Source organism: Rhinolophus sinicus, linkage group LG04 (genome assembly GCF_036562045.2).
Source record: "Rhinolophus sinicus isolate RSC01 linkage group LG04, ASM3656204v1, whole genome shotgun sequence".
Taxonomy (NCBI): domain Eukaryota; kingdom Metazoa; phylum Chordata; class Mammalia; order Chiroptera; family Rhinolophidae; genus Rhinolophus; species Rhinolophus sinicus.
This window is the reverse complement of record NC_133754.1, coordinates 145974859-146000243: the sequence shown is the minus strand read 5'-3', so window position 1 is coordinate 146000243 and position 25385 is coordinate 145974859. Positions and strand designations below refer to the sequence as shown.

General features: G+C 37.9%; 1 protein-coding gene across 4 annotated transcripts in view; it reads left to right on the top strand.

The window, feature by feature from the left end:
* TRPM6 (transient receptor potential cation channel subfamily M member 6) overlaps nucleotides 1-19243 on the top strand; it is a 138580-nt gene extending 119337 nt beyond the window's left edge. For 3 of the 4 annotated variants that reach the window (XM_019736693.2, XM_019736694.2, XM_019736697.2), the window contains exons 33-39: nucleotides 689-754; nucleotides 2588-2874; nucleotides 3160-3242; nucleotides 3940-4145; nucleotides 10285-10336; nucleotides 14778-14884; nucleotides 17476-19243. In XM_019736693.2, coding sequence (XP_019592252.2) covers nucleotides 689-754; nucleotides 2588-2874; nucleotides 3160-3242; nucleotides 3940-4145; nucleotides 10285-10336; nucleotides 14778-14884; nucleotides 17476-17609 — 935 coding nt within the window. In that variant the 3' untranslated portion in view covers nucleotides 17610-19243. The remainder of the gene's footprint in view (nucleotides 1-688; nucleotides 755-2587; nucleotides 2875-3159; nucleotides 3243-3939; nucleotides 4146-10284; nucleotides 10337-14777; nucleotides 14885-17475) is intronic. The other variant, XM_019736695.2, reaches the window with a different exon arrangement.
* Nucleotides 19244-25385: the final 6142 nt, after the last annotated feature.

Sequence of the window (25385 nt, the reverse complement as noted above, 5' to 3'; positions counted from 1 at the left end):
TGTTTGGGGTCCTGTAACAGACTGCCTTATCCTGAATTCTCCTCTGTAGTGAACAGTGCTTCAGTGGATTCCAGACTCCACATCCCAGACTCTTAAAACTGAGTCTTTCAGCTCAGCTGTAATCCATTATTTTGACTCCAGCTGTCAATTTAAGAAAGTCTCTGGTGAGGAATACCGTAACTCATATGGACTCTGATCTGTTAGGATATGGCTCTTAACAGGCAAATGCAGATCACTTGCTTCTAATTAAAACTGGTCTTTAGCTCTCTCTGGGAAAAGAAGGTGAGCTGTGCAAAGTCAACAGTAGATGTCCCCACAGTCCACTGTGCATTAGATTTGCTCTAGAAAGGAAAAACCAGAGAAATGACGACCACAGATTAAAGTGCCCTTTAAAAGAAAGTTCCATGTATGTATGGATTATTATGTAATTCAGTATTCAGAAGAGCGAAGGTGAAAGCTCTACCTCCGACCATGTTATGTAATCTCATATAATCTGTGCCTAAGACTGGGATATCCTAACTGTTTAAGGCCTAGTTCATTTAAAATACTGTATTATAGATGATATTTTTGACAAAGGGATCTTTGAAATGAAATAATTTAGTATTATATGAATATACTGATATGGGAGGCTTGCTATAGATACAACACACTGATGCATCTGTTTCTGTAAATTTGTTTTTCTTTACAGCCATTGAAAGGAACAATTTAATGAGGCTTTCTCAGACTATACCATTTACACCAATCCAACTCTTTGGTGAGTGCATTTCTACCTTCTTGAGGCTGTGCCAAGGCCAGAGGCACAATATATGAGTAAATCAAAGGGATAACCACTTTGAATCACTTTAGTTGAAAATTTTGTTTTGCCAATGGTTGCAGTTTAGTGAGATTAATTTCCTAAAATGGAAACTCTTGTTAACCACCCGGCTGGCATCTAGGGTCAAAATCTAATACTGTGGGGATGGGACCGATAATGAGCAGCAGTTGGGAAAACAATAATGTTGCACCTGGCATTCACTGATTTAAGGCTGGAAAGTAAGTAGGAAAGAACCAACCAACCATGTGTGATAAACACAGAAGGAAGCGATAAATGTCAATATGGTAAAAGCTACAGGCATCTGAAGAGAAATGTTTTGTATATTGTTTTTTATTTGTTTGTTTTATTTTGTGTATGCTAATTGCTCTTAGCTTAGATAGCAAACATCATTTTCCAAGGCTGGAGTAGTAAAGAAAAACAAGCTTGTGTTAGACACTGTTACCAGAGTTTCTCTGTCTAGTCAGTCGACAATGTAACAAGGGTCCCCACACTGTCCTAGATCTTGATTCTCCTCACACTCTTCACATGGGAACAAATCAAGTGGCTTCTGATTATTGATGCAGATGCCTTCTCCTTCCACTTGGCTCCATGGCTGGTTTTGCAACTCAGTAACTCTGCTCTAAATCCTCTAGGTACTTAGAACTCCAAAGAGGTCTGCACTGGCATTTATCTGGGCACCAAGAATAAACACTTGGAAATATATTACTAAGCATTACCTAGACATGTTTTTTAGTAAGCAATTAAATACAAGAGTGAGCAAATACATTCCTTTTTTGGTAAACTAGTATAGTGTTCACACACAACAAAAGTCAATTGAAGCAGAGATGAAAGGAGAAAAGTAAACACAGGCTGGACCGAAGTTGTGTATAGAATATGTTACTTCTGTTAGAAAGCACTGAACGTTGCATTAGGTGGGGTCTAGGCTGAGTTCTTGTTGTTCCCTGTTGAACAGCCTAAAAGTGGAAGCTGTACAGCAGTTAAAGAGCTTTTTGTGTCTAAAATCTTTTAAGTGGGATTGAGTTTGTATCTGAGGTTCCAGTTCACTTTAGCCAGGTTAACATATTTAATCTTTATGACCCCACGAAGGGAGAGTTACTTTAACTTCCATTTTACTGATGAGGAAAGTGAGGCTCTAAGTAACTTGTCCAAAGGCACAAAGGATGAAGGGAGAATCTCTGGGGTATGACCTTGATTCTATCTAACTCAACTGGGTTAAAGCATGCATTCTCAGTGGGGGTGCTATCACCTCCAAGGGAGGAAAAAAACATTCTTTTATAAATATATATATATCACTGTACACAGCACATAAACAGATCATGCAGTATATCTTTGTTATTAAAATGGCATGGGAAGGAGGGGCATTTTAGAAAAATTAGAAAAAAATGTCTAATAATGCTCATAAGGAGGATGGTAATTAAAAAATGGGTTGAACTATCTATTTGGAAATATTTAAACTTTAACGAAAGAAGCATGTCTTTACTACTTTGACTTTGTTTTTGTCCAGCAATAGTCTACGATAAGAACAACTTAATTCTTGCATATAATTTGATACTTTCTCCCTTCTCCCCCTCTGCTTCTTTACTGGACAATAAATAAAGTAAAAACATGGCTGGATCCATGTCTTCGTTTTCTACCTGTTCCTGTGTAGGTGAAATTCTCATTCTCCTCTGGTCATTTGGGAAACCAAACTGATTCTGAGTTGATATTTAGGATGCTATCTATGTCATAGACATAGGATCTTACTGAATGCCTCACCTACACTTCTCTTTGCAGCAGGAGAAGAAGTGACTGTCTATAGGCTGGAGGAGAGTTCCCCATTGAATCTTGATAAAAGCATGTCTTCTTGGTCTCAGCGCGGGAGAGCTGCAATGATCCAGGTCTTGTCCCGAGAGGAGATGGATGGTGGCCTCCGCAAAGCCATGAGAGTCATCAGTACCTGGTCTGAGGATGACATTCTCAAGCCAGGGCAGGTTTTCATTGTGAAGTCCTTTCTTCCTGAGGTTGTGCAGACATGGCACAAAATCTTCCAGGAGTGTACTGTGCTTCATCTTTGCCTCAGGGTAAGTCAGAGACCCAGAGCCCAGATGGACAGGTCAAAGAAAGGAGCTCTGGCTACATCCTGATTGAAGGTCATTGTCTTTGACTCAAAGGATAGCCTATTCTTTTTTGGAAGTGGTGGTATTTTGTTACTTTTGTTTTGTAGAGCTTTTGCTTTTGGAGTGGGCAATGGTGGGAGTTGAATAAAGTGGAAAATCACTCTTGGGAGGCCTCTAGAAAGTATGATCATTAATTAGCAGGCATGTGATAGTAAACCAATGTTTTTATCAATGCTCTCTATTTTGTAGGAAATTCAACAACAAAGAGCTGCTCAAAAACTGATCTATACCTTCAACCAAGTGAAACCCCAAACCATCCCCTACACACCAAGGTGAGAAAGTATTGGCACCCTGGCTCTTCGTTTTAAGTAGGAATTTCTATCAATTTCTTCTCAGCTCTATTAGTTATGAGAAATACGAGACCGTAAGGAAGTTCCTCAAGACCTTACTTTTGGTTTCTTCCTTCCATAGTTCTGGAGACTGGTAAAAAGAGAATTAGACATCCCAAGGATACATAAATCACTGAATTTATGAGAGTAGAAAAGTTCAGGCAGAGCTCGTGACTCACCTCTCTACATGAAACAGGGAGATCCTTGGTGTAGTTACTAATGTCTAGGAACAATATGGCAGAAAAACATTTATATTTTAAGCATAGTTTCTTCCTCTAATATCTTATAGACAGCAGAAACTTGATAAGAATGAACTCTTGTTACTTTCACTTGAGTGTCTCCATACACTTGCATTCATTTACTAAGACAGAACATAATTCAGTGCTGAGAACTTATAGTAAAGTTTTACTGTTGTATTTACAAGAAATGTTATAGAGCACAGGAGTTTCCTCAAAGAGAAGGGGTGGGGTAAGCATGGGAAAACCCCCAATCTTTGCATTCCATAGAAAGCAAGGACATGTGCATTGAGGCTGCATCAGACCAGAGCTGGGTAATGTCCCCGACTGCTGACTGTTCAGTAATCTAAGTCCCACCTTTGCTGCCTTGTGGGACTTAAGTGGACTCTTTTTTCTCCTCATAGGTTCTTGGAAGTTTTCTTAATCTATTGCCATTCAGCCAACCAATGGTTGACCATTGAGAAGTACATGACGGGGGAGTTCAGGAAGTATAACAACAACAATGGTGATGAAATTGCTCCCAGCAACACCTTGGAGGAGCTGATGTTGGCTTTCTCTCACTGGACCTATGAGTATACTCGGGGAGAGCTGCTGGTTTTAGATTTGCAAGGTGATTGATAGCCTATGATTTGATAAAACAAGCATGAGGCAAAGTTCAGAAAACATTGACCAGGGAATGCTTTCTCCATGTCATTGTCACCTACATTTGACCCCAGCTCTTTCTTTACTCAAAACCATGGTTAATGGTTAAGGTCTTTCAGAAGAGACATTCCAGGGCATTCTTTTCTTTTTTTTTTTTAAATTTGAAAACTGAAAGATGGTATCTGTTTTCTGAATTTATTCAGTATTTGTGAAACTATCCTAAGTGGAAATAACAAGGCAGGTGTCCCAAGACATCTTGCAAGAATCAGGATGGGTAATGTATGGTGTTTCTCTAGTTTTGAAAGGAGGTGGATCCATTTATTTCAGATATTGTACGGTGATGATCACGAGTGCCTACTTTGTTTGTTCCCACTTAGAGCAAGGGAAAAATATAGGCAGATGATTAGCTACCTAAAATTTAAAGACATTTAAATTTTGATTTAAATGGAGAATGACTTTTGCACTAAATTTTCCAGTTTTATGGTTTACCTTGGACTTATGTTCACAATAACACTTAAGCATGAACTTATACACACAGAAAAGTTTAATTTCTGGACATTTTTCATGATTTTGAGCTCATTGCTTTAGCAATTTATAATTTAGCTTGTTCTTTTTGCTGTGTACCTTGATATGACAGTTCATGAAGTACAAAATCAGTCTGAGAAGATGCATGCACTCTTATTAAATGGAAGCCTTTGATCAGTGCATCTCCCCACTATCAATGCCTTACGTGTGACTTATAACCCTGCAGCATGAAGGTTTTCCTTGCAGGGACAGAACAAAATTTGTGTTAAGGTCAAAGTTTAGTTCCTGGGCTCACTGACTGCAGCTTTGGTTTTAAATAAAGGATTTATCCCAGGAACTTTCATAGAAGTTATCTCATTTAATCCCAGAAGCAGCACCTCAAGGTAGATATTATGGGGAACTTAGGCTCAGAAAGTTTAAATAACTTGCCCAAGTTTGCACAGCTACTTATGGGGGAGCCAGGATATAAACCCAAACTGGTTTGACCATCTGTTCTTTCCTTTTCACTGTACTATCTTTGATTTCTTCATGAGTTTCATTCCCATAGTACATAGCTATGTTATGGCTCATTTAAACAGATTGAGCCTATTTCTTGTTCTCTCTGACTTTTGTACCTCTCCAGTCCTGGAATTCTGTGCTGAAAGCCAGGCTTGGAGGCTGAGGATAGTCAAGATAGGCAATCCTGGGGCATCGTGAGCAATGTCCAGTAAGACTGCAAAACCGTTTTGATTGAAATTTGTGCCACATGCTTGAGAGAGTGTATACACTATTTAAACTACGCATAAGTCCTTCTGTTCTTTCAGATATGTGCTGTTCACAGGGTTGAATTTCATTTGTAACTCTCAAACACAATATTTTAGGAGGCAATAGAAAGTTAAAACAGTTAAGATGATTCAGTTTTTAAACTATCAAGTACATGATCCGTGTAAACCCAGCATGCTGATGCCCAAGGCATCTGCTTTTGTAGCTAATGTTGGGCAGAGGTTGATTATTTTCATCTGTACTTGAGTATCTGTGCTTTGAGTTTTGGGTGGAGTTGTTTAAAAAGCAAAAACAGAAACAAGAAAAACAACCAAAGAAAAACTTTAAGGAATTAATGATGACTCTTCAGTGTGTTTTGTATTCCACTTGAATAGGTTTTTGTTTAATGATGTTTATGTTTGGGGATTTTATGTCTCTTAGTAATCCAAAGTGACATTAAACAGAACAAATGCTGCGTTGATAGTCTTGGGGGAAAAAGGGAATTAACTTTTTTCTTTTACTGGGCAATTACGTGAATTGCAGAAATAGGCCACTACAAATAAACTATGTCAAAACACTGACCTTCAAAGAAGGGAAAATGGACATCATAGAATGAGTGTGAAGAAATTGAGATACTTATTATAGAGTTCTGGCCAATTGGTTAGGCCTGAATTCATGGAAGAACACAAATCCTATAATAGTAATTATAAGCAGTTATATTACTAGTACTACTAGCTAACCTTTGCAAAGTATTTATTTTGTGCCAAAAACTTGGCTAAAGGCTTATGCGTTATCATATTTAATCCAAACCAGGTTGGAGAGGAAAAATGGGAAGAACATAATGTTTTCCTAAAATATCTTAATGGTTTTTAGTTCAGTTCTGTTTATTAGTATTTCTAGTCTTTGGAGAGATAATGTGTATCATTTGGGTGAAACGGATATTGAGAGGCCCAATAGCAGCAGTTAGGAGGAGGAGCTCTCGAGTTGCAGTGCTGGCATCTGACTACTGGGTTTACCACAAATTTCTGTGTGACAAAGGTTGAGGGGGGCGACCACCTTGAGTCTCACTTCCTCCATTTGTAATTAAGGAAAATAATATGACTTAATTCATAGGCTTGTTAAGGGGTTGAAATGAGACAAGTTCCTCATACATAGTAAGCCCTCAGTAAATGTTAGTTGTTGTTAGTATTATTGATCTCTGAGTGGCTCTTTAAAATGGAAGTTAATCTTCAGTTGTGGGTAGTCTGTCCTTAGCTGTATGGTCCTGATGGTACTTCTGAGAGACCCCCAGCATCAGTGTCTGTAGAGTGAAGACCTGATCAGCTTGCTTTGAAGGAAAGAAGGAATGAGAAACACTCTGGAAGTTCATTCTTTTCAGTTTCTTCTTCTCTCTACTTCCTTCCAAGGGATTGGCAATCATTAATTCAGGAGCAGCTACACTGGGCCAGGAAGCTGAATTCTAAGGAGAGGCTAGATCTATATCTGATTATGCAACTATGCTGTAGTTTTCCATTCACTTTCTATTTAAAAATCCTACATGTGAAGGCGTGAATCTTTATCATTACACTTGAAACCCAACATACAAGTCCCAGCAATGGCAATTAAAAACAGTTGCATTTCAAATTATAGTGGTCTGGGGGCATTCTTTTTAAAAACCTCATTGTGTTTTTCAAAGAACTTTTATGGAGATACTAGATTTTTTTATTCACCAAAGCAGTTTCCAGAATAAGTCAACATTAGATTATCATCATCATCAGAAATTCTACTGCTACAAAGAAGGTAACTTTCTTCAGATGGAGACATTCATTGATTTATCCCAAGGTGGTGGGATCAGAATGTAAATTTCTGGGTTTCTCGTATGGGCATACTGCTTGTTACCTATACGTGGGCATTTGCTCTGTTGACGCTGGTAAGGAGATAATCATTGGGATTTTTAAATGTGAAAATGTCTTACTTTCTTTCATGTTTTCAAATGTCTAGGAGAATATGTGGGTAGGATGGGCTCTGATGTTAAAGTTTGCTTTCTGGATGATTCCTGTGTAGCTGGGAGAGAGGCAGGGTAGGTGGTGGTACCGGTGGAGCTTGCCGCAGGATCAGTTTTCTGGGCTTCTCTCTATTTTTCTTCCACACATTGGAATGCTCCCCATTCGAGGGCCCCCCAAAATATATTTTTGAACTGTTAGATTGGGTATAAGGATATAAAGGTTTTTACCCCTACCCCCATTCTTATAAGGGGATTTATTCATTAGGAAACAGTACTTTAAGGAAATGAAATAATCAGACCATGATTTACCACAGTGGTAAAAAATAGAATTTTATTTCACAAGACATCCTCACAGAATAAAGATAATAAAAATAGCAGTTGACATTTTTTAACACCCTCTGGGTCAGACACTTTGCTAAGCAGTTTGTATACAATGGTTCATTTAATCTTCTCACTAACCCTATAAGACCCGTTGTTATTAGCACTTTCAGATGACAACACTGAGATTCACAGGGATTAACGAGGGTGGTCAGGTCATACAACTAGGAAGTGACGGGGCTGTGAGTGGAACCCAGATTCTGTGACTTCTGCCTATGTAACAAGCAACAAGATTTAAAGTAAACAGGAGCTGATGTGATTTTGATAGACTTTTTTCCCCTATAAAGCTTCCATTTTTCCCAATTAATATGACCTTTTTAGGCACTGTCTGTGTTCCCAGCTTAAATTTACAGTTCACTCAGACATCAGCCCAAAGCATTCATCAGTGCTGGAAATTTCAGGCTTAAAGTTAGGTCTGAGCTTTAACATGTAAAGGATTTATAGCCTTTAATCTTTCTACTAAAGGTACTTGGGATCTCGGTCTTTTTGTTGTTCTGTTTATTTACTATGTAGTTAAAGAAGTAGGGTATCTTCAGGCTGTTCCTTCTTATAACAATAATGAGAAAAATATAAACAGCCCAGTCTCTTCCTATGACTTTTTCTATAAAAACAATAAATGATGCGCAAAGCACATTTTGCACAGTTGACCTTAAGCTTGTGTTTCAGCTTTACTTTCTCTTTCCCTAATCAAAATCCGTGTACAAAGCGATTCCATCCCAGGGGTTCTAAAGTGTCCCTGGATAGGATTCAGAGGGTCTGTGAACTCTGATGAAAAACAAATTACACCTTTTTTTCACCAACCTATATCTGAAATTCATCATTTTCTTCAGTTATAATGGAGACCACAAACCACAGTGGTATTAGCAGTACCCGTGACTGTTTGTAATAGCAATTACAGATATTAACATAGCATGTTACAGTGTTGGCCGATATCTCAAAATAACTGTTCATATTTATTACTTGGATGATATGATAGTTATTAGACTTGTGCTAGATCCTGTTATTTAATGTATTAATAAAGAAGCACATGTATTGCAATACAACAATTTAAAAAATATTTTGGTAATTGTATTTTAGTATCATTGGTTTTCTTTGTAATTGTATGTATTTAAGTTACACATTAGAAAACATTATTCTGAGAAGGGGGTCCCCAAGACTCATCATACTGACAAAGAGGGTCATGACACAAGAAAGGTTGGAAACTCCTATTTAAGCAGGTTATTTTCCTAAGGAAGTCAGTTTCTTAGGGGAGAAGACTACAACCTCTGAGGATGATTACTGTGTGTGTGTGTGTGTGTGTGTGTGTGTGTGTGTGTGTGTAAGTTTTAGCATATGGTAAAACATATAGAACATAGCAAAAATCTTTTTTTTTAAATAAAAATAGTGGTTAGGAAACATACATTATTTTTTTACCAAATAGAAATATATTATAATGTTATAAATTTGATATGATTTTAAAATAATTTTCCTGCAAGGTTGCTGTCTTTCAAGCAAAGAAAACCAGTGCTAATTAGAGAATGATCTCAGAAATCAATGGGCTATGCCCAAATGGTACATTCGCATGTGTGATCGGCCTGCCTGTGAAACATTACTGCTGTTAGAAATCAATCTCCTCACCACTTGCATTTTATAACAGATTCACTTTGGATGTTGATCTCTGTTTTGATAAATTTTAGCTCTAAATTATACCTATGTGTCATTTTTTAATCAGTAAATTTTATTGAAGAATAACATATATTCAAGAACATGTACACAGCATTAAGCATACATCTCAAACGATTTTTACAACTGAATACATGTGTAACCAGCACCCAGATCAAGAGTTTGGAGGCATTTGTATCCTACTGTTTTTAAATGCTATATTTATGTAGCATTTGATGTGTGTCTCTGCTGAAGCAGAGATTGTTCTTGCAGAACCACGCAGCACCTTTCACCTTGCTGAGCACTGATGTACTCCATCTAAGGAGACCATGTGGACTAAGGTGTCCAGTGGGAGGAACACAAGCTTTGGCTCAGCTTGAATCCTGTTATCACCACTTGTGGACTGTGTAACCTCTGACAAATTGCTAATCTCTTTGAATATCAACATGCTCATTGATCAAATGAAGACATGAGGATGCTAATACTTTTATGATTGCTGAGAATTAGAGAAAAATAATTAGAATGTCTAGTATATATGAGTAGTAAATGAATGACAGATGCCACTTTTAGTAACTGTGGACGTACCATTTAAAACACTCATTTTTGGTCTAGAAGTTTCTTATAGCTTAAGATGGGGTTGCAGGAGACAATGCATTAACTAAAACTGTCAGACATGCCTGGACAATTTTTATAGTACAGTTAATTCACATGATGATTAATTTATTACAGGGTGGATATAGGTTTTAAATACTGTGTAATAAAATTTGATTATTATTTTCTTGAATTTCTGAGGAAATGAAGTCCCCATTTGCTATATTATTTTCTTTCTTTTTTGGAGGTGTTGGAGAAAATCTGACAGATCCATCTGTTATAAAACCTGAAGACAAACAGTAAGTTAATTTATAATGTTATCATTTAGAAAATTGCATTTAACACACCATACATGTTTTTCAAAAATAATTTTGAAACATTTATATTTCTTGTCTAGATCCTAGAAAGGTTTTGAGGCAGCTATTATCTATGTATCTATATCCATATCTATATATCCACAACCATATCTATATCTTTATCTGTTCTCTTTATATTTAATTACAATGCAATAAAATACAATAAGATTTAAAATACAGTAAGATTTTAAAGAAAGCACAGATTAAGGGCAAAAAGAAAATATGGAAATACAATAAGATTAAATCTAGAGTTTTAGTACACATAAGTAGAAATTATAAAGACCATTGCAGTAGCCAGAACTTATTTCCAAATTTGACTCTGAGCTTTCTAGTAGCCCAGACAAAAGAGAAATATGGGTAAGTTCAACCTCTATAGGCTTTGACATGAAAACAATGTCCTAGGAGAAGAACAGTTTCCTTTGTTGTCCCCACAGTGGAGTCATTGTATCTTATCATGGGCAGCCTCTTCCATCACACGTCTATAAAATGAAAACTGAGGGCATAAATTGTGCTATTCAATAACAGCAAATCTATGAGAGGCCAAAACAATGGGCCTTAATATGGAGCACAGGTTGTCTGTTAATTCAAGACTGAAGTTTAAATTATGTGGAGGGATGAGTCATCTGCCTGTCCTTTGAATTCCCATGGGCATTTTGTCCCATAAGCAGGCTTTTGGGAAGACTTGGCAATAGAGGCTCTGAGGATGTATTCTTCTGTTAAAGGTGGAGTAGAAGGAAAGAAGTGATGGGGTTGATTAAGGACTGATCAATATGTTAGACAACAGTGGTTCTCAAACATGAACTTTCATCATAATGACCAGGAGAGCTTGTTAAAACACAGATTGCTGCCCTTCTGCCCCCAACCCCTTTTCTGATTCACTGGGTTAGGGGTGGGGCCAAATAATATAACAAATTCCTAGATGATTCTGATGCTGCTGCTGACCCAGAGACCACATTTGAGAACTGCTAGCATACAACATTTCTTAGTTGTCCTAAATGTCTATACTTTGCCTTGGGTTGTAGAAAATACATATAAAATTATGTAAGTGGGAAATCTTTATACAATAAAATCTGAAAATTTTACTTTCCTTCCCACACGACTCATATTGTATATATTTACTGCTTTAATGCTGTGCTCTCTCATGGAATGATCTAATCTAAATATGGTCTCATCTATAGGCTTCCATGTAAAGAAGTCCATCTAAAAGTGTGAGATATTTGTGTGGTCTAGGTGAGCTAGAGAAGATAAAAAGCGATCCATATTGCTCTCATGCATCCAATTTCTATGAAATTTGACCATGTAGTTCATGTTATAATCTTTAGAGTACGGAAAAAGACTTTATTATTTTTCATTTTAGCAGAGCTAAAGTGTTTTTAGCTAAGAATATTATTTCTTCAGTAGCCCCGTGTGCCCAACGGTTTGTAGTAGGAACCTTGTACTATAAGTACTTCCTTTATAATTTTGCAATGAAAAAGTTTTGCATATATAATGAACCAAACATATGTCATTTATTATGACCTGAATACTACCATCTTTTAGAATTCTAAGATTATGTTATCACATATCACACTTGACAGTTGAGTATTTATCTGCATTGTATAGGTCAGTGAGTCTCAATTTCTACTAACGTCACTGAGGGGAATTAAAAAAAAATAGTTGCTCAGAATTGGCATCAAATCAGAATCTCTGAGAATAGGGCCCTGACATCCGTATTTTTCTAAAGTTCCTTCTGTGATTCTAATGGACAACCGGGGCTGGGAACCTCTGTCTTATGGCAAACTTTATTTCTTACAACATGAAGATAGGAACTCCAGAAACTGATAGGATGGCATCACTGTAGCATGCGGTCACCTAATTTTGGGTGCAGTTAGTCTTCACGGTGAAGATAAGAAATACTTCTCTTGCAACTGTGGAAAATTACATCTAGTTAGTTCAACGAAGCTCACATTTGCTGCACAAAGCATGGACAATGGACTGATAACATCAGCATCAACTGGAAGATTGTTAGAAATGCAGAATCTCAAGGCCCTCCCTAGATCTCCTGAATCAGCATCGTATTTTCACAAGATCCTAAGGTGATTTAATGTAATTTAAAGTTTGAGAAGCCTCAGTTGAAGCAAGTGCTTTCATGTCTTGTTTTACCCTTAACAACAACATTAAAATTAAACACCTTCAAACCTAGTTCACAAATGAGAAAACGGAAGCTCAGTGAAGACGGTAACTTGCCTATGAGGAGGAGGGGTCGAAGAAAGGGAATAATCCTCTACCAAAAAAGAAGATGTTTTTGTGGTGCAAATTCTGATATTGTCTCTAATGCCTGTTGTCTCCTACCTTTCCCCAACCTTTTGCACATGAACACAAAGTCATCAGGCCTCTTCCCCTACATCCTCTCTGGCCACTTTACTTGGTTCCTCAGGTCATGAGCCGCAGTGGAGGATGCCTCAGTTATCGGTAGTTTTGGATTGCATCTTTTCACTTACTGACTTGATGCTTTAGACATTTGGCAAGTCTGAAATGATGATAATGCTGAGATATTCTTTAGGAAATCTATGTATACATGGCACTAGTTAGTGTTTCCTCATATGTGGAACCAAGACAACACCTGCTTTTCCGATGCTGTGAAAAGACTGGAAACCAGTTGTATTTATTTATTATTTTTAAACGTTGTTATCTGAAACTTCAAGGCTAAAGGCCTGCTGTAGGGTGTAGACACAAACGACTGTCCCTACAACCCTTATTCACTCTCCCCTGCACAGGGAGCAAAACCCCTGATTTTTTTGTCTTAACTTTCGCAAAGCTCATAGAGGGAGATGACTTATCTTATAGCTTTTTTCTGAGAATCAATGTTATATTTCTAAGTTGGGCGTTTTCATGCCTTACTGGGAGAAAAGAAATGGCAGGTATGGAAATCACAAGAGTGAAATATTCCAACAGGGTCATGCTGGAGAGATGATAAAAGGAATTCTTCCATTTTAACGACTGAGAAAAATACCATCATTTTTCACTTTATCGGCATCATAGAGTTCTGGTACTAAATAGCAAGTGATTCTACTTTTCTAACACATTTTGGCTTCACCTTATTTGAAGTGGTTTTTTACCAGAAGTACTGAAAGAAGAATAGTTAACAAGAGGCAGCTTATGCAGCCTGGTAAATACCACCAGAGCCGTACTTTGTAAGGGAGATTGAGTGACCAGGAAAATTAATCCTGGGTGTCCGTTCACTTTGTCTTCCCAAGAGATTTCCTCCACCTACTCGCCTCAGAGCAAAAAGGCAATGTGAGATCAAACTGACATCAGCCCTCATTCTGAGCTTGGCACATCTTCAGAGCAGCTACTGTTATTCTGCCAAAAGGAAGTGGAAATTGAGATAAATGTTTCAATACTCGGATGGAAAAAAAGTCCATTTTTACACCACGTCCCTTTTGAAAAACCGCATTCCTTAGAAGCGAAGTTTATTGTTTCCTTTTGTGATAGTTTGCTTTTCTTTTTTCTGAAGATGTGGTATTTAAGAGCGGTAATTGAGTTCAGATTTTAAAATGTGCTGTTTCCACTCTGCATGTCATTAAAATAAAATAATAGCTTTCATAAAGTTTTTTTGGAAGTGTTCCTGGTGTGCTCTGTTCCGTGGTGTGTAGCGTGTCAGCCCTGAAGAATAATGGTTGTGTGTCATCTGATAATGGATGAACATTGATTCTAGAATCTGCTGAGGATCTATTATAATTATAGAATATTCAAAGTGTTCCTAATACATACTGATTCTGTTTGTAATTTTGTCACCTATATTTAGCATATATAGTTTACTTCCACAAAATCATAGTAGTCGTGTCTTTCCACGAAGAGCCCAGCTATAGCAGTTTGCAGGGTGGAAAGCAGATACCAAAAGAGCCATGAGTACTGATGTAGGGTTTTGTTGGGCATTTGTTTTTGGGGACATGGTTATATTTAGAAAGGTATTTGAGTTCAAAGAAATATATATCAATATTTTTAGAAGGTGTGTTCCAATAGCAAATTTATTTTATTTTATACCTTACCTTTTGAGTATTCTAGAACATTTGGTAATGAATGTCATTCTCTCACCCCATATGCATTAAAAAGGGTCTCACTCTATTTTATTCTAACGTGGTACATAGAAAATTCACTTTTCTATCAGATTAGCGTTGAAATGAGTTTCACAGTAAGTCTTGGAGTTGGGTAGAAAGATTTAAGTGCATTTGAATTTTAAATTTGCAAACCTAACATTGTTGCTTCCCCAAAGTGCTCTGTTCTTTGTTGTCTCCTTAAGTTTGCTGGGTTACTATGGGATACTGTTCGGTATCTCAGAGAATCCTAGTTGAGCTCCTTTTTCTTAGCAGTGATCTAATTGATATTCTGATATTTCCTCTAGATCAAGAGGAATGGTGTTTGGACCAGCCAATTTAGGGGAAGATGCAATTAGAAACTTCATTGCAAAACATCGTTGCAACTCCTGCTGCCGGAAGCTCAAACTCCCGGGTAGGCCCCAAACAATTCTATGTTTTTCTAAGTAAATCTCTCATAGAACAATATCCATTGTAACCTGGGATAGAGTAGAAAATCCTAATCACATTTTTATCTCATTCGAAGTTGAGGCCTGACTTTCTGACTGCAAATTTTTCAAGTCTCTGAAGGGATTAAAGGGACAGGGATTTACTTCAGGTTCTGCCAAAATGTGATAAAACAACATTGAGCCCAATACTTGTCACAGTCTGTCCACGGGAAATGTTCCATCGACTTAATTGGGGTAAAATTGGACTGAGGCGGGTCTCTGTGCACCCTTGGGTCCTGTATGGTGCCCACTGTAATTCTGTTCTACTCTTATTTACTCATTAGACACTTGGAAGGGTGACTATGGAGGGAAACATATCTGCGAATTAAAGTAGTGCTTTTTACTACAAAAACCTTAAACTTTAAACATACATTGCAATGTATATATTTTAAATCTGATTTGATAATATAGTACACTTTCTCCGAAACCAGTATCGCCACCACAGAAAATATTCCTAACATAAAAGCAAGCAGCTGGAAGTCTGTGCCCTCCAAATTGGCAGTTCCGGTTTCTGTTGCATTCTTTCCTTTTATCTCAGAAGGGACACTTTATGTCTGTCTCAGCTTGCTCACTGTTTTTCTTAGATCATACTAAACTTGTCCTTAGAATGGAATTTTACATATTTTAAGCTGAGTATCCCTTCCTGCCTCCAATAAATGATCATACCCTGAAGTGGAAATCCGTAAAAAATCATCATCCATTGTAAGTTGGGTGTAAATTTTCAACAAAAAAGGGCAATTTCTAGTCTTGTTGGTGTTAGAGGTAGGAGGTTGAGGAGATCTTGTGGGCAAGAATGTTGCAAGAAAATTGGGATTTGGAGCAGGCTTTCCATTGCAGTGAGAAATAGCCTGTCAGACAGAGGTGGTATTGGAGGGGTGGGTACGTGGGGTGGGGAGATCAGATGGGAGCAGCAAAGAGAAGAGGGCTGTCACTGTCCTCTTCTAGCTGCCCAGGACTTGCTCTCACAAGCTACAGCAGACCTAGGCAAAGAGATCAGCCATAGCACATTGGCTGAGCTGCCCACTGGTACCCTTTGTGGTCAAGAGGAACGCAGGAAGGAGCTGGGGCTGGGCTCAGGGGCATCAGGACCACCAGGTAAGAGCCCTATGAGAAACAGGTGCTCACAGATGTCTGAGTCATCCCCTGATTGCAGGCTGGTGTCCGGCCCGCTAACTCAGTATCCTTAGCTGATGGCCTCTTCCCAGCCGTGATTCCTTGTACTCAGGACAGGGCAGCCTCTCGTGCTTGGAGACACAGGGACCACATCTGATCAACCGGGAGAAAGGGAGACTTGAGGCATAACTCACTGCGTCCATCCTTGAGCCCAGTTAGTTGTTCTGTGTGATTAAGGTGGAGATCTCTTTGTTTTTTAAAACTATGCTGGTGGGTTTTGAGTGAGTAATTCAATAATTCGTCCACTTCCAGTCCCAATCCATGGTTCCTTTCAAAACCTAAAGTAGCACATTCAGAAGGCAATAAGAAATATCCCCATTTACTTAGTCATTTGATTATCTGAATAAAAAATGTTTAGTCTGGAAAACAGGAATGGCGTGGTTTTCCTTTTTTACTTAATAATATTTTATCTGCCTATCTATCTATCTATCTATCTATCTATCTATCTATCTATCTATCTATCTATCTATCTATCTAACCGAGGCAGTTTAGGATTGTATATAAGAACACGGATCCAGAGCAATACAGGTTGAGCTTGCTAGGATGTGACTTTGAATCTCAGTTTCCTAATCCATACACTGGGGACATAGCATCTGTCTCATAAAGTTTGTGTGAGGTTTGAAGTAATAGATGTATATGTCCAGTAACTGTTGTTTATTATTAAACTACAATAGGTATTGGTTTTATGTCCTGGTAATCCCCATTTAACATTGAAAATACACAGAATGCATGTTTAAGGTTAACACATTTAATCAGTGTAGCACCAAAATGGTACACAAACATTTAAAGCCCACATTCCTCCATACATTTGTCCCCAAAGATTACCCTTATTAATGTTGTCTTTAAGTGATTTCCTTTTCATATGGAAGAAGGAGACTTTAGGAAGCATAGGATTCAATAACTGGCTGAAGTTTTCATAGGCCATGCCAAACCTAAGTATGGCTTTCTTCCAGAAAGCTGACCACTGAAATCGTGAGATCACTCTTTAGGTTGAACTTCCTGTCCCTGCTCATGATTCAGCATAAAAATGCCCTGTTTCCAGTTCGGCCTCACTTAACTCTGGCCAGATTGTGCCTTATAGGGCATTACATGGTGAATCAAGCAACCAAAGCTCTCCTCTCCTGCCCCAGTTAACACAGGCGTGAAATAGCTGTAGGGATTTGGAGTCACATGTGGTCATGGGGAGGGTGGTTTGGACATGGTCAAGGGTTTGAGTTCCATATATCGGTGGCCTGAGGAAACAGAGTCCTCTCTGAGCACTTGGTAAAGCTTAAATTTCATCTATCTCTGTGAACACTACGTTCTTGAAGATCCCCTCTAACCATCTTAATTGTCTTTATTGCAGATTTAAAAAGGAATGACTATTCCCCTGGAAGGATAAATTCCACCTTTGGACTTGAAATCAGAAGAGAACCAGGTGAGGGGCCTCCAGCAAGGGAAAGGGGTAGTAATCCTCCAGAAGACTTCACACGATTATAAAAAGGACAGAAGTAAGAAGATGACAGCCCTCACCCTCCCTTCCACGAACACTATGGTAAAACAGATTGGTTGATGTGGCCCTGATTACATCAGAGCTGTGTCAGGATGATCGTATCCTGCGGCATCCTTGGGACAGGCCTCCTGAGCCTCATGTCTCCCCTGCCCTAAAAACCTCATGGACGTATGATGAATGGGTTCTTATAGATGTTGACCTGTGTGCAGGGTGCTTTGTATGTGTTTGTCATCCTCAAGTTCCACAGGAAGACGCTTGAAGGAGTCAACTCCTTCATTCCTCATTGCTTTAGCTGGTTGCATAGAATCCTTAGAGCAGAATGCTGGCACCAGAGAATCAGGGAGAAACATTTATTTTCTCACTGTCTGTGCAGATTCTAACCCCTACTGCTATTCATCACTTCATCCACATATTGCATTTATGTATATGTATGTACATAAAAAGTTACTTGACTTCCTTCTCTTCCCTTTTGGCAGCATAGAGGTTTGAATAACAATAAGAAAAACAATGGAATGAGCGTGCATTTGCACAGATTGGAGCATGTGTCTGCACATACTAGCTAGTAAAAAGTGGGAATTTCAGGTTTCTCTGAAAGAAAAAGGGAAATCCAAAACAAATGCCCTGATATCTTTTTTTTTTTTTTTAAGGGGAACAAGGATACGCAAAACTAGAAATTATAAAGAAGAAATGTTTTCCCTTCCCTTAAAAGCTCAGGGATACTATCAGTCAGAGAGTTGACTAAGCCAACCTCTAAAACACCACTCCTTTTTCCAAAACTGTGTATATATAATGTTACAGGCTAACTTATCCTCTGTCAGGTCCTATGGCAGAAGTTAAGTTTCTGATTGAAAACATACTTCGAAGGTGTTTGCTTCGTTCCAGTGCAGTTCTGGTGGCTTAGTGAGTGCTGTTCTATACATTTTAAGTATGGCCTGAGAACAGGTAATCATTTTGGAGGGCCAAGGGAAGGATCCCTAGAAGCTGTACCTTATAGCACGTTTTGGGGATCAGTCATCCCTCTTTCACAGTCACTGGGGTTACCCTACCTCAGAACAAAAATGAGCTTTTCACACAAGGAGGAGACAGAGGGTTGGAATCCTTCTCTTTCTTTTCTGTGTCTCCTTTCCTTTACACAGTGTTCCAATCTACCAGCAACAAAGCTGGGTTTGAAAAATTTCACCTTATCTTTATCTTTAGCCCTTATATTAGCCACTTGCATTTTAAATTGATACTTCTGCATTCTTAGCTTATACTTCAGTGGAAACATTGTCCAGGTCTGGGGTGTGTGTGTGTGTGTGTGTGTGTGTGTGTTTGCCAAGGATCGTGTCCAATTTTTGTAAGTGTGGGTTGCACAAGGGCTAATTTATACCCCGTTTATTTGGGTCTCGGAGGTGGCGGGAGGTGGGAAATTTGGATGATTTCTTGATTGGCAATGAGGATAAATGTTAATGCTTTTTTCAGGGCTTAACTGCTTTATCCTATTGTGCAAATCAATAAGGGATCTATTGGTACTCACTTCAGTTCTATGTTCACCTATGGAAAGAGGCAATTTGCCTTTCCAAGAGCCAAAATATTTGTTACCTGGAATAGAACTTGAAAATAAATACATTTTTATTTCAAATCTCTATGTTGTGCTTTTTTCTTTCCTCTTTTTTTCTTAGAAAAAGAATAATCACCAGAATAACATTTAAAAAGATGAACTTCTGGGCAGTGCTCACTGTGGGATTGTTTGCATGCAAATAGTGATGTGATAATCTTGATTTGAAGTGATTCATGATCACAAAAGGGTGGGGTGTTCATTCATTCATTTGGTCAGTTTTATTCAACAGATATTTATTAAGTGCCTTCTCTGTACCGTGTGAGGAATGAAGATGCAGTAAACACAGTATTACTTTGTCTTCAAAAACCTTTATGTCCATGCTTCTCTTTTTCTTTCTCTGTCTCCTCCCCCTCCCCCTCCCCCTCCCCTCCCCTCCCCTCCCTCCCTTCCCCCTCCCCCTCCCCCTCCCCCTCCCCCTTCTTCTTATTCTTCTTCTTTTGGTTGCAAGTTTGTATTCTGATTACTGCTAAAAAATTTGACTTCTGGGCAAATTTTGATTCTGGAGGTGTATTCCATACCCTATTTGCCAGTAGGCCATAGGTTCTGACTTGGATAAGAGAACTAAGGCAATTAAGAAGCTGAAATAAGTGCTTTTAGGGACCACTGAAGAAAAATGGATTGTATCATCCTTGTATGAGCATGAATCCCGTTTCACAGATGGGATCTGAATCTGGGGACCAGAGAAGCAGCCAGGTTCCCAGGAGTCCTTTCTGAAGGCATCCTGTGCATGGGCATTCTTTTCACAAGGCTGGTGTTCCCGGACTAACTTCTGCCCCATGATATCTCAAAGCTTCTGACAGCGCTGGAGAATGAAATCAGATATAGTTTGGGGTGTTTCCTGCCGTTATTATTTTGTGTGGCTTTGCAAAACAAGTACTTGATAACTAACACCTCCCCAAAAGATATTTATTAAATATTAAAAAAAAAATTTGTTTCATAGTTGTTGTCTGTTCCTGTTGTAGATGCGACAGACCTCTCAGGTTCTAGAAGTCATGACACATATGCCCCTGTCATGGCTTGTTGTCTGTCTCCATCAGTCGCCAGCATCTAGCACAAAGCATGGCACATAATAAGTTTTCCATGTTATTTGTTGAAAGACGTAATAAAACCTTCAAATGATAATGGATTTCATTCACTAGGTAATAAATCAGATTTGCATTTTTAATCTAGAAGGGAGTGATTACCAGTTCCTTAAGACCCAACACATTTCGTTTGATCTCTCTCTGTTTTAATTTTCCAGGAAATCACTTTTAACAACCTACACCTTGTCTATTGAATTCTCAACCAGTTCTTGCCCTTATCATCATGGTGATAATACCAGAGCACTGTGCTTCTTACTGGTGACTATTGAAATGAGATAACTTCCCAGAAACTGCCTAGAAATAATCATCACTTTATTACCCTTTGAAAAGAAGATTGATAGAAAAGTCATTTGAAAGATGGTTCATTACCATGCCCTCATACGATTTCTTTACTCACATCTCTCCAAAGCATGAGAAAGGGAGGATTATTCTCTGAGGTTGGAATTTGAAGGCTGTGTGTTTGCCTCTTTGAAGTCTTGGTATTTAATTTTCTGTAGTCATTTCTTGGGCAATTTTCTAAGAAACTGGTTGAAGCTAATTTATCACAAGTTAAAGTCAAATGACAGAAAAGATTTTTTTTCCTTAACAGCATTTTATTCCATAGAGGTTAGCTTCTGAAGGAAAATGAGACTTAAATAGCATTTCAAATCTCCAGCCACATGGGTGGGTACACAGAATAGAAAGGGTTCTGGAAACTGCACTGATTTTTTAAAATTTTATTTAGCACAGTTATTATTTTTGACCGTGATGTACAGATAAAATATATTTTTGTGAAATACCCTTCTAAAATAATTAAGTTGCTTAATTTTCAAAGAGAGGACTAAAAGTCCTCAAGGGATAACAAAAGTCATCTCTATCATTGGCTGACATTGGTATAATGTTATATAATTTGTTTAACCTTTCTCTTAACCCCTAACTCTGAAATGGAGATGTGATACTTACCTTTTTAAATGAAGGTGAACAATAACGAAAGAGCATTTATAACGTCCTTTGAGAATCTCATTTAAGAAGCTTCTTGTGAGCATTGGATCCGGTTCAATAAATAATAAGGTTTTCATTTTTGAAACTATGTGATCATTATTTAATGTTTACAGAGGATGCTCAGTGGACCTGTTTCAGTATAAACACAAAGTGGTTTCTGCTATTTCTCCCTTTCCGAGGGGAATAAGCTCATTTCTCCCTTTCTGTTTTGAAGCTTAATTAAATAGTTCAAAATCAGGAAGTTCACCATTTCACAGTGTATTTTATTTACTTTATTTTTTGATGGATTCAGGTTTTCCCAGCTAACTTCTTTTGCCATCTTCTTCTCAAAGAATTCCTTTCAGAAGAAGTAAAACTCAAAGCTTGTGCCATTATTGATGACATTTTTGGGTATGAAAAGAGGGCAGGTTTAAAATCTTGGTGATTGTAACACTTGATGCTTTACAAAAATTTTAATGGAGATTTAAATTTTATCAGTATAGGGCTGACAAAATTACTAATAAGAAAATTCTGGCCTGTGTCTTGCCAGCATCTTTTAGCAACTAACTTCCTTTAGAATTCTTATCTTCTAGAAATATTTTCATTGTGAACTTGTAGAAATTTAATTTCCTAAATTAGTCACAAAGTCTTTGCATGTATTATGGTAGAAACCCTTTGGCTAATTACTGTCCAAATGTGGATGTAACAGTTGCCTTCATTGGAGGATTTTGGGGGCATATTGTGGTTGCACTTTGGCTTTTAATGAATCCTTTTTCCTGTATCCTGTTGGTCACCAAGTAAGAGATCACAGAGCCTCAGGCTGCTTTGATAACCAAAAGAAATGCTTGGTGTATATTATGGGCTGAATTGTGTTCTCCTGAAATTGATGTGTTGAAATCCTAACTTCCAGTACCTCAGAATGTGATAGTATTTGGAGATACGGTCTTTGAAGAGGTGATTAAGGTTAAATGAGGTCATTAGGGTTAGCCCTGATCCAATATGATTAGTGTTCTTATAAGAAGAGGCTATTAGGACACAGACATGTACAGATGGAAGATAGTGTGAAGACACAGAGAGAAGGTGGCCATCTGCAAGCCAAGGAGAAAGGTCTCAGAAGAAACCAGACTTGATGACACTTTGACCTTGGACTCCCAGCTTTCACAACTGTAAGGAAATAAACTTATCTTGTTTTAAGTCACCCAGTCTGTAAATTTTTTATGGAAGCCCTAGAAAACTATTACAGTGTGTTGCTATGTTTTGGAATTCCCTACTTGCCCCTGAAGTTTTGTATATAGGGACTTGGGGAGCAGAGATGCCGGGAACAACAATGGAGAGGAAGAGGAGAAACGTACAATCATCTGCTGTGGGTGAGGACAGAGCATCATGGATGGTGGCAGGATTGTTGAATTATTGAGGGAGTAAAGAGTGGTATGTTCTGGAAGATCACATGCTTGTTGCAGATGAAAGCAAACGTGAGCTGGGCTTCGTGAGATGGGATGTTTGTCTACTGCTAAAGGACTTCTGGGGACCTTTTGGGGGGCAGGGTAGGAAGAGAAGTACAGTGGTTATACTCGTATGTGGTATAGTACTTAGTTTTGAGCAATTGTTCAGTGTATATCCTATTCAAGATATGTTTATTGAGCCTTACCAAATATTATGCCCTGACACTAAGATTAGACTTATTAGATAAGATTCACTTTTGTTTTCAGGGGTCTCCAAGACAAATAAGGAGTTTATAATATGCTGATCCATCATTACCCAGTAATAGTACTGATTATAATGATAACTTTTATTATTGTTATTATTATTGTTATTATAAGTAACATAAATTGAACACTCATGTTCTAAGTATAAATGAGCCATGCATAATTTCATTTATCTGAACACCATCCTGATAGGCAAGGTCTATTATGTTCACTATAAAGATTTGAAAATGCTGCTTATAAGCTAAGTGACTTGATTAAATCATCTACCTAAGGAGGAGCTGAGATTTAAAGATAGATAAAATCAATGACGTAGAAGACTAGGGTATAAATCCCTGGGAGGTTTGAAATACAGATATGAAAGTCAGGATCTAACTTAGGTCACCGGTTGAGAAAATCCATACTGGCATCTGTGGAATGTTACCTTTGTCCTCTCTGCATCTGTCAATGTCAAGGAAATCTTTCTTCCACAGTTGATGGCCATTTATAGACTCGGAGTCCATGGCAAAATCGCTTCCTCTTGGCATCATCACAAGGTAAGTGAAAGACAATGAGTGGGTTCGTGTGAGTTTGGCACTGTGCTGCCAGTGAGTTTTTCTGTCTCCACTAGAATTTTTGTCCTCTCTCGCTCTCTCTCTTTTTTTGCCTTCCTAGATAATTAGATATTTGTTGGTCAATACAACTATCTATTTGATATTATCTAATAACATTCCAGTTTATCAGTTTATAGTAAAAAATAGAATCTCTGCAAATTACAAAAATTTATCAGCCTGACCATCACACTGTGTCCCTGGAGGCCTTGAAAGCTGGATTATAATCAGAGGGGGTTGCTTGAAGTGCATGGAATCAGAACAAAGAGAGTTAGATAAATCAAATATTTAATGGTGTCAGGCTAAGGTATCTTGTTTCATTCCATCTTCTCCAGTGGGATGGGCCTGCCAGTGGGAGTGGAATACCCAAAGTCTGCAATACTCCAGACTGATTCCAAAGGATGCAACAGAATTTCAAGAGACTCATACTTGTAGATCAGCCTTGACAAATACGGACCATAAGAAATATTTCTTTTCTCCTCTTCCATCCTTCCTCCCTCTGTTTCTTGCTCCCTCTCCTCCACCTCTCTTTCTTTCTTTTTGCATTTTTCTTTCTCTGATTTCTTATTTTTATTACATGTCTTTACACTACGTTGGCCTAAAATGTGGACCAAGAAACCATTAGTTTTTACAAGTCAGTTACTATTTTTCCCCCCAGAAATGTAAAATTAGAAAATGTGAGAGCTAAAAAGATAGATGAAAATTATGAGATCCAAATAAATGTACTTTGCCCAAAGTTAATATAACTGTTGTCAGAGGAGGGACTAGAACTCAGGCCTCCTAAATGACCATCATTTATCTTAATAATGACTGAATTTGTGTGTTAAACCAAGTAATGTTCTCTTGATTAAAATCCTCTATTTTTTTTTAAAAGATTCAGATATTTCTGTGAGTAAAATTTTCAATTTGAAATCTTTATAAGCTGTCATTAAGATGGGTCAAATGAGATTTAATTATGCTTTTCAATGAGAATAATTCATTAGATATGTAATTTCAAAATTCTACTTGCAAAATGATACTACAAATTAATGATTTTAACAATTCTGTCTGCATATATACAAATATATATACATATATATACATATATATATATGTGTGTGTGTGTGTGTATATATATATATATATATATATATATATATATATATATATATATATATATAAATATAAAACTTTGAATACCAGCCATGGGTGAAAATTGAAAATTTCAAGTGAGAACACTTTGTAAGACTTGGATTTCAGTGAGTGTTTCAAATATTTCTTATTATTTAAGATGATTTATGATCATTTCCTATTGCCATAAAAATGCCTCTTGGGCCTGAAGCTTGCCTTGAATTTTCCCAGAAAGGCCTACACATAATGGTATTATAGAAACTTCTCTAGACCTTGGAGCCAGATGGATTTAGGTTTGAACAGAAGCTCTGCTACCGAATAGATTGTGACCTTGGGCAATTTATTTAACATTTTAAAACATAGTTTATCATCTGAATATGGCAGAATAATCTGTTAACATACTGACTTGTGCTTGTTCTTGCTGTTCTCCCTCCCAAGAAGGTAGGTAGATGCCCTTGCCTCAGGATATTAATGACTTATTGCAGAAGTTGCAAGGCCCAATCCTGACAACCTCCCACCAAGACTTGTGGAAAATTGATGGGGACTGGAACTTGGAGTTGATGAGGCAGGGGAAGCCTATCCTGGGAAGGAGAAGAGAGATTCATTCCTGGAGCTAGGAAAGATGATGGTCTTTTGCGTAAATGGTCCAGGGCTTATGAAGGGCTAGTTCATGGATATCAGGAGGACTAAGAGCTATGGTCTGAAAAGTTAGAAAATA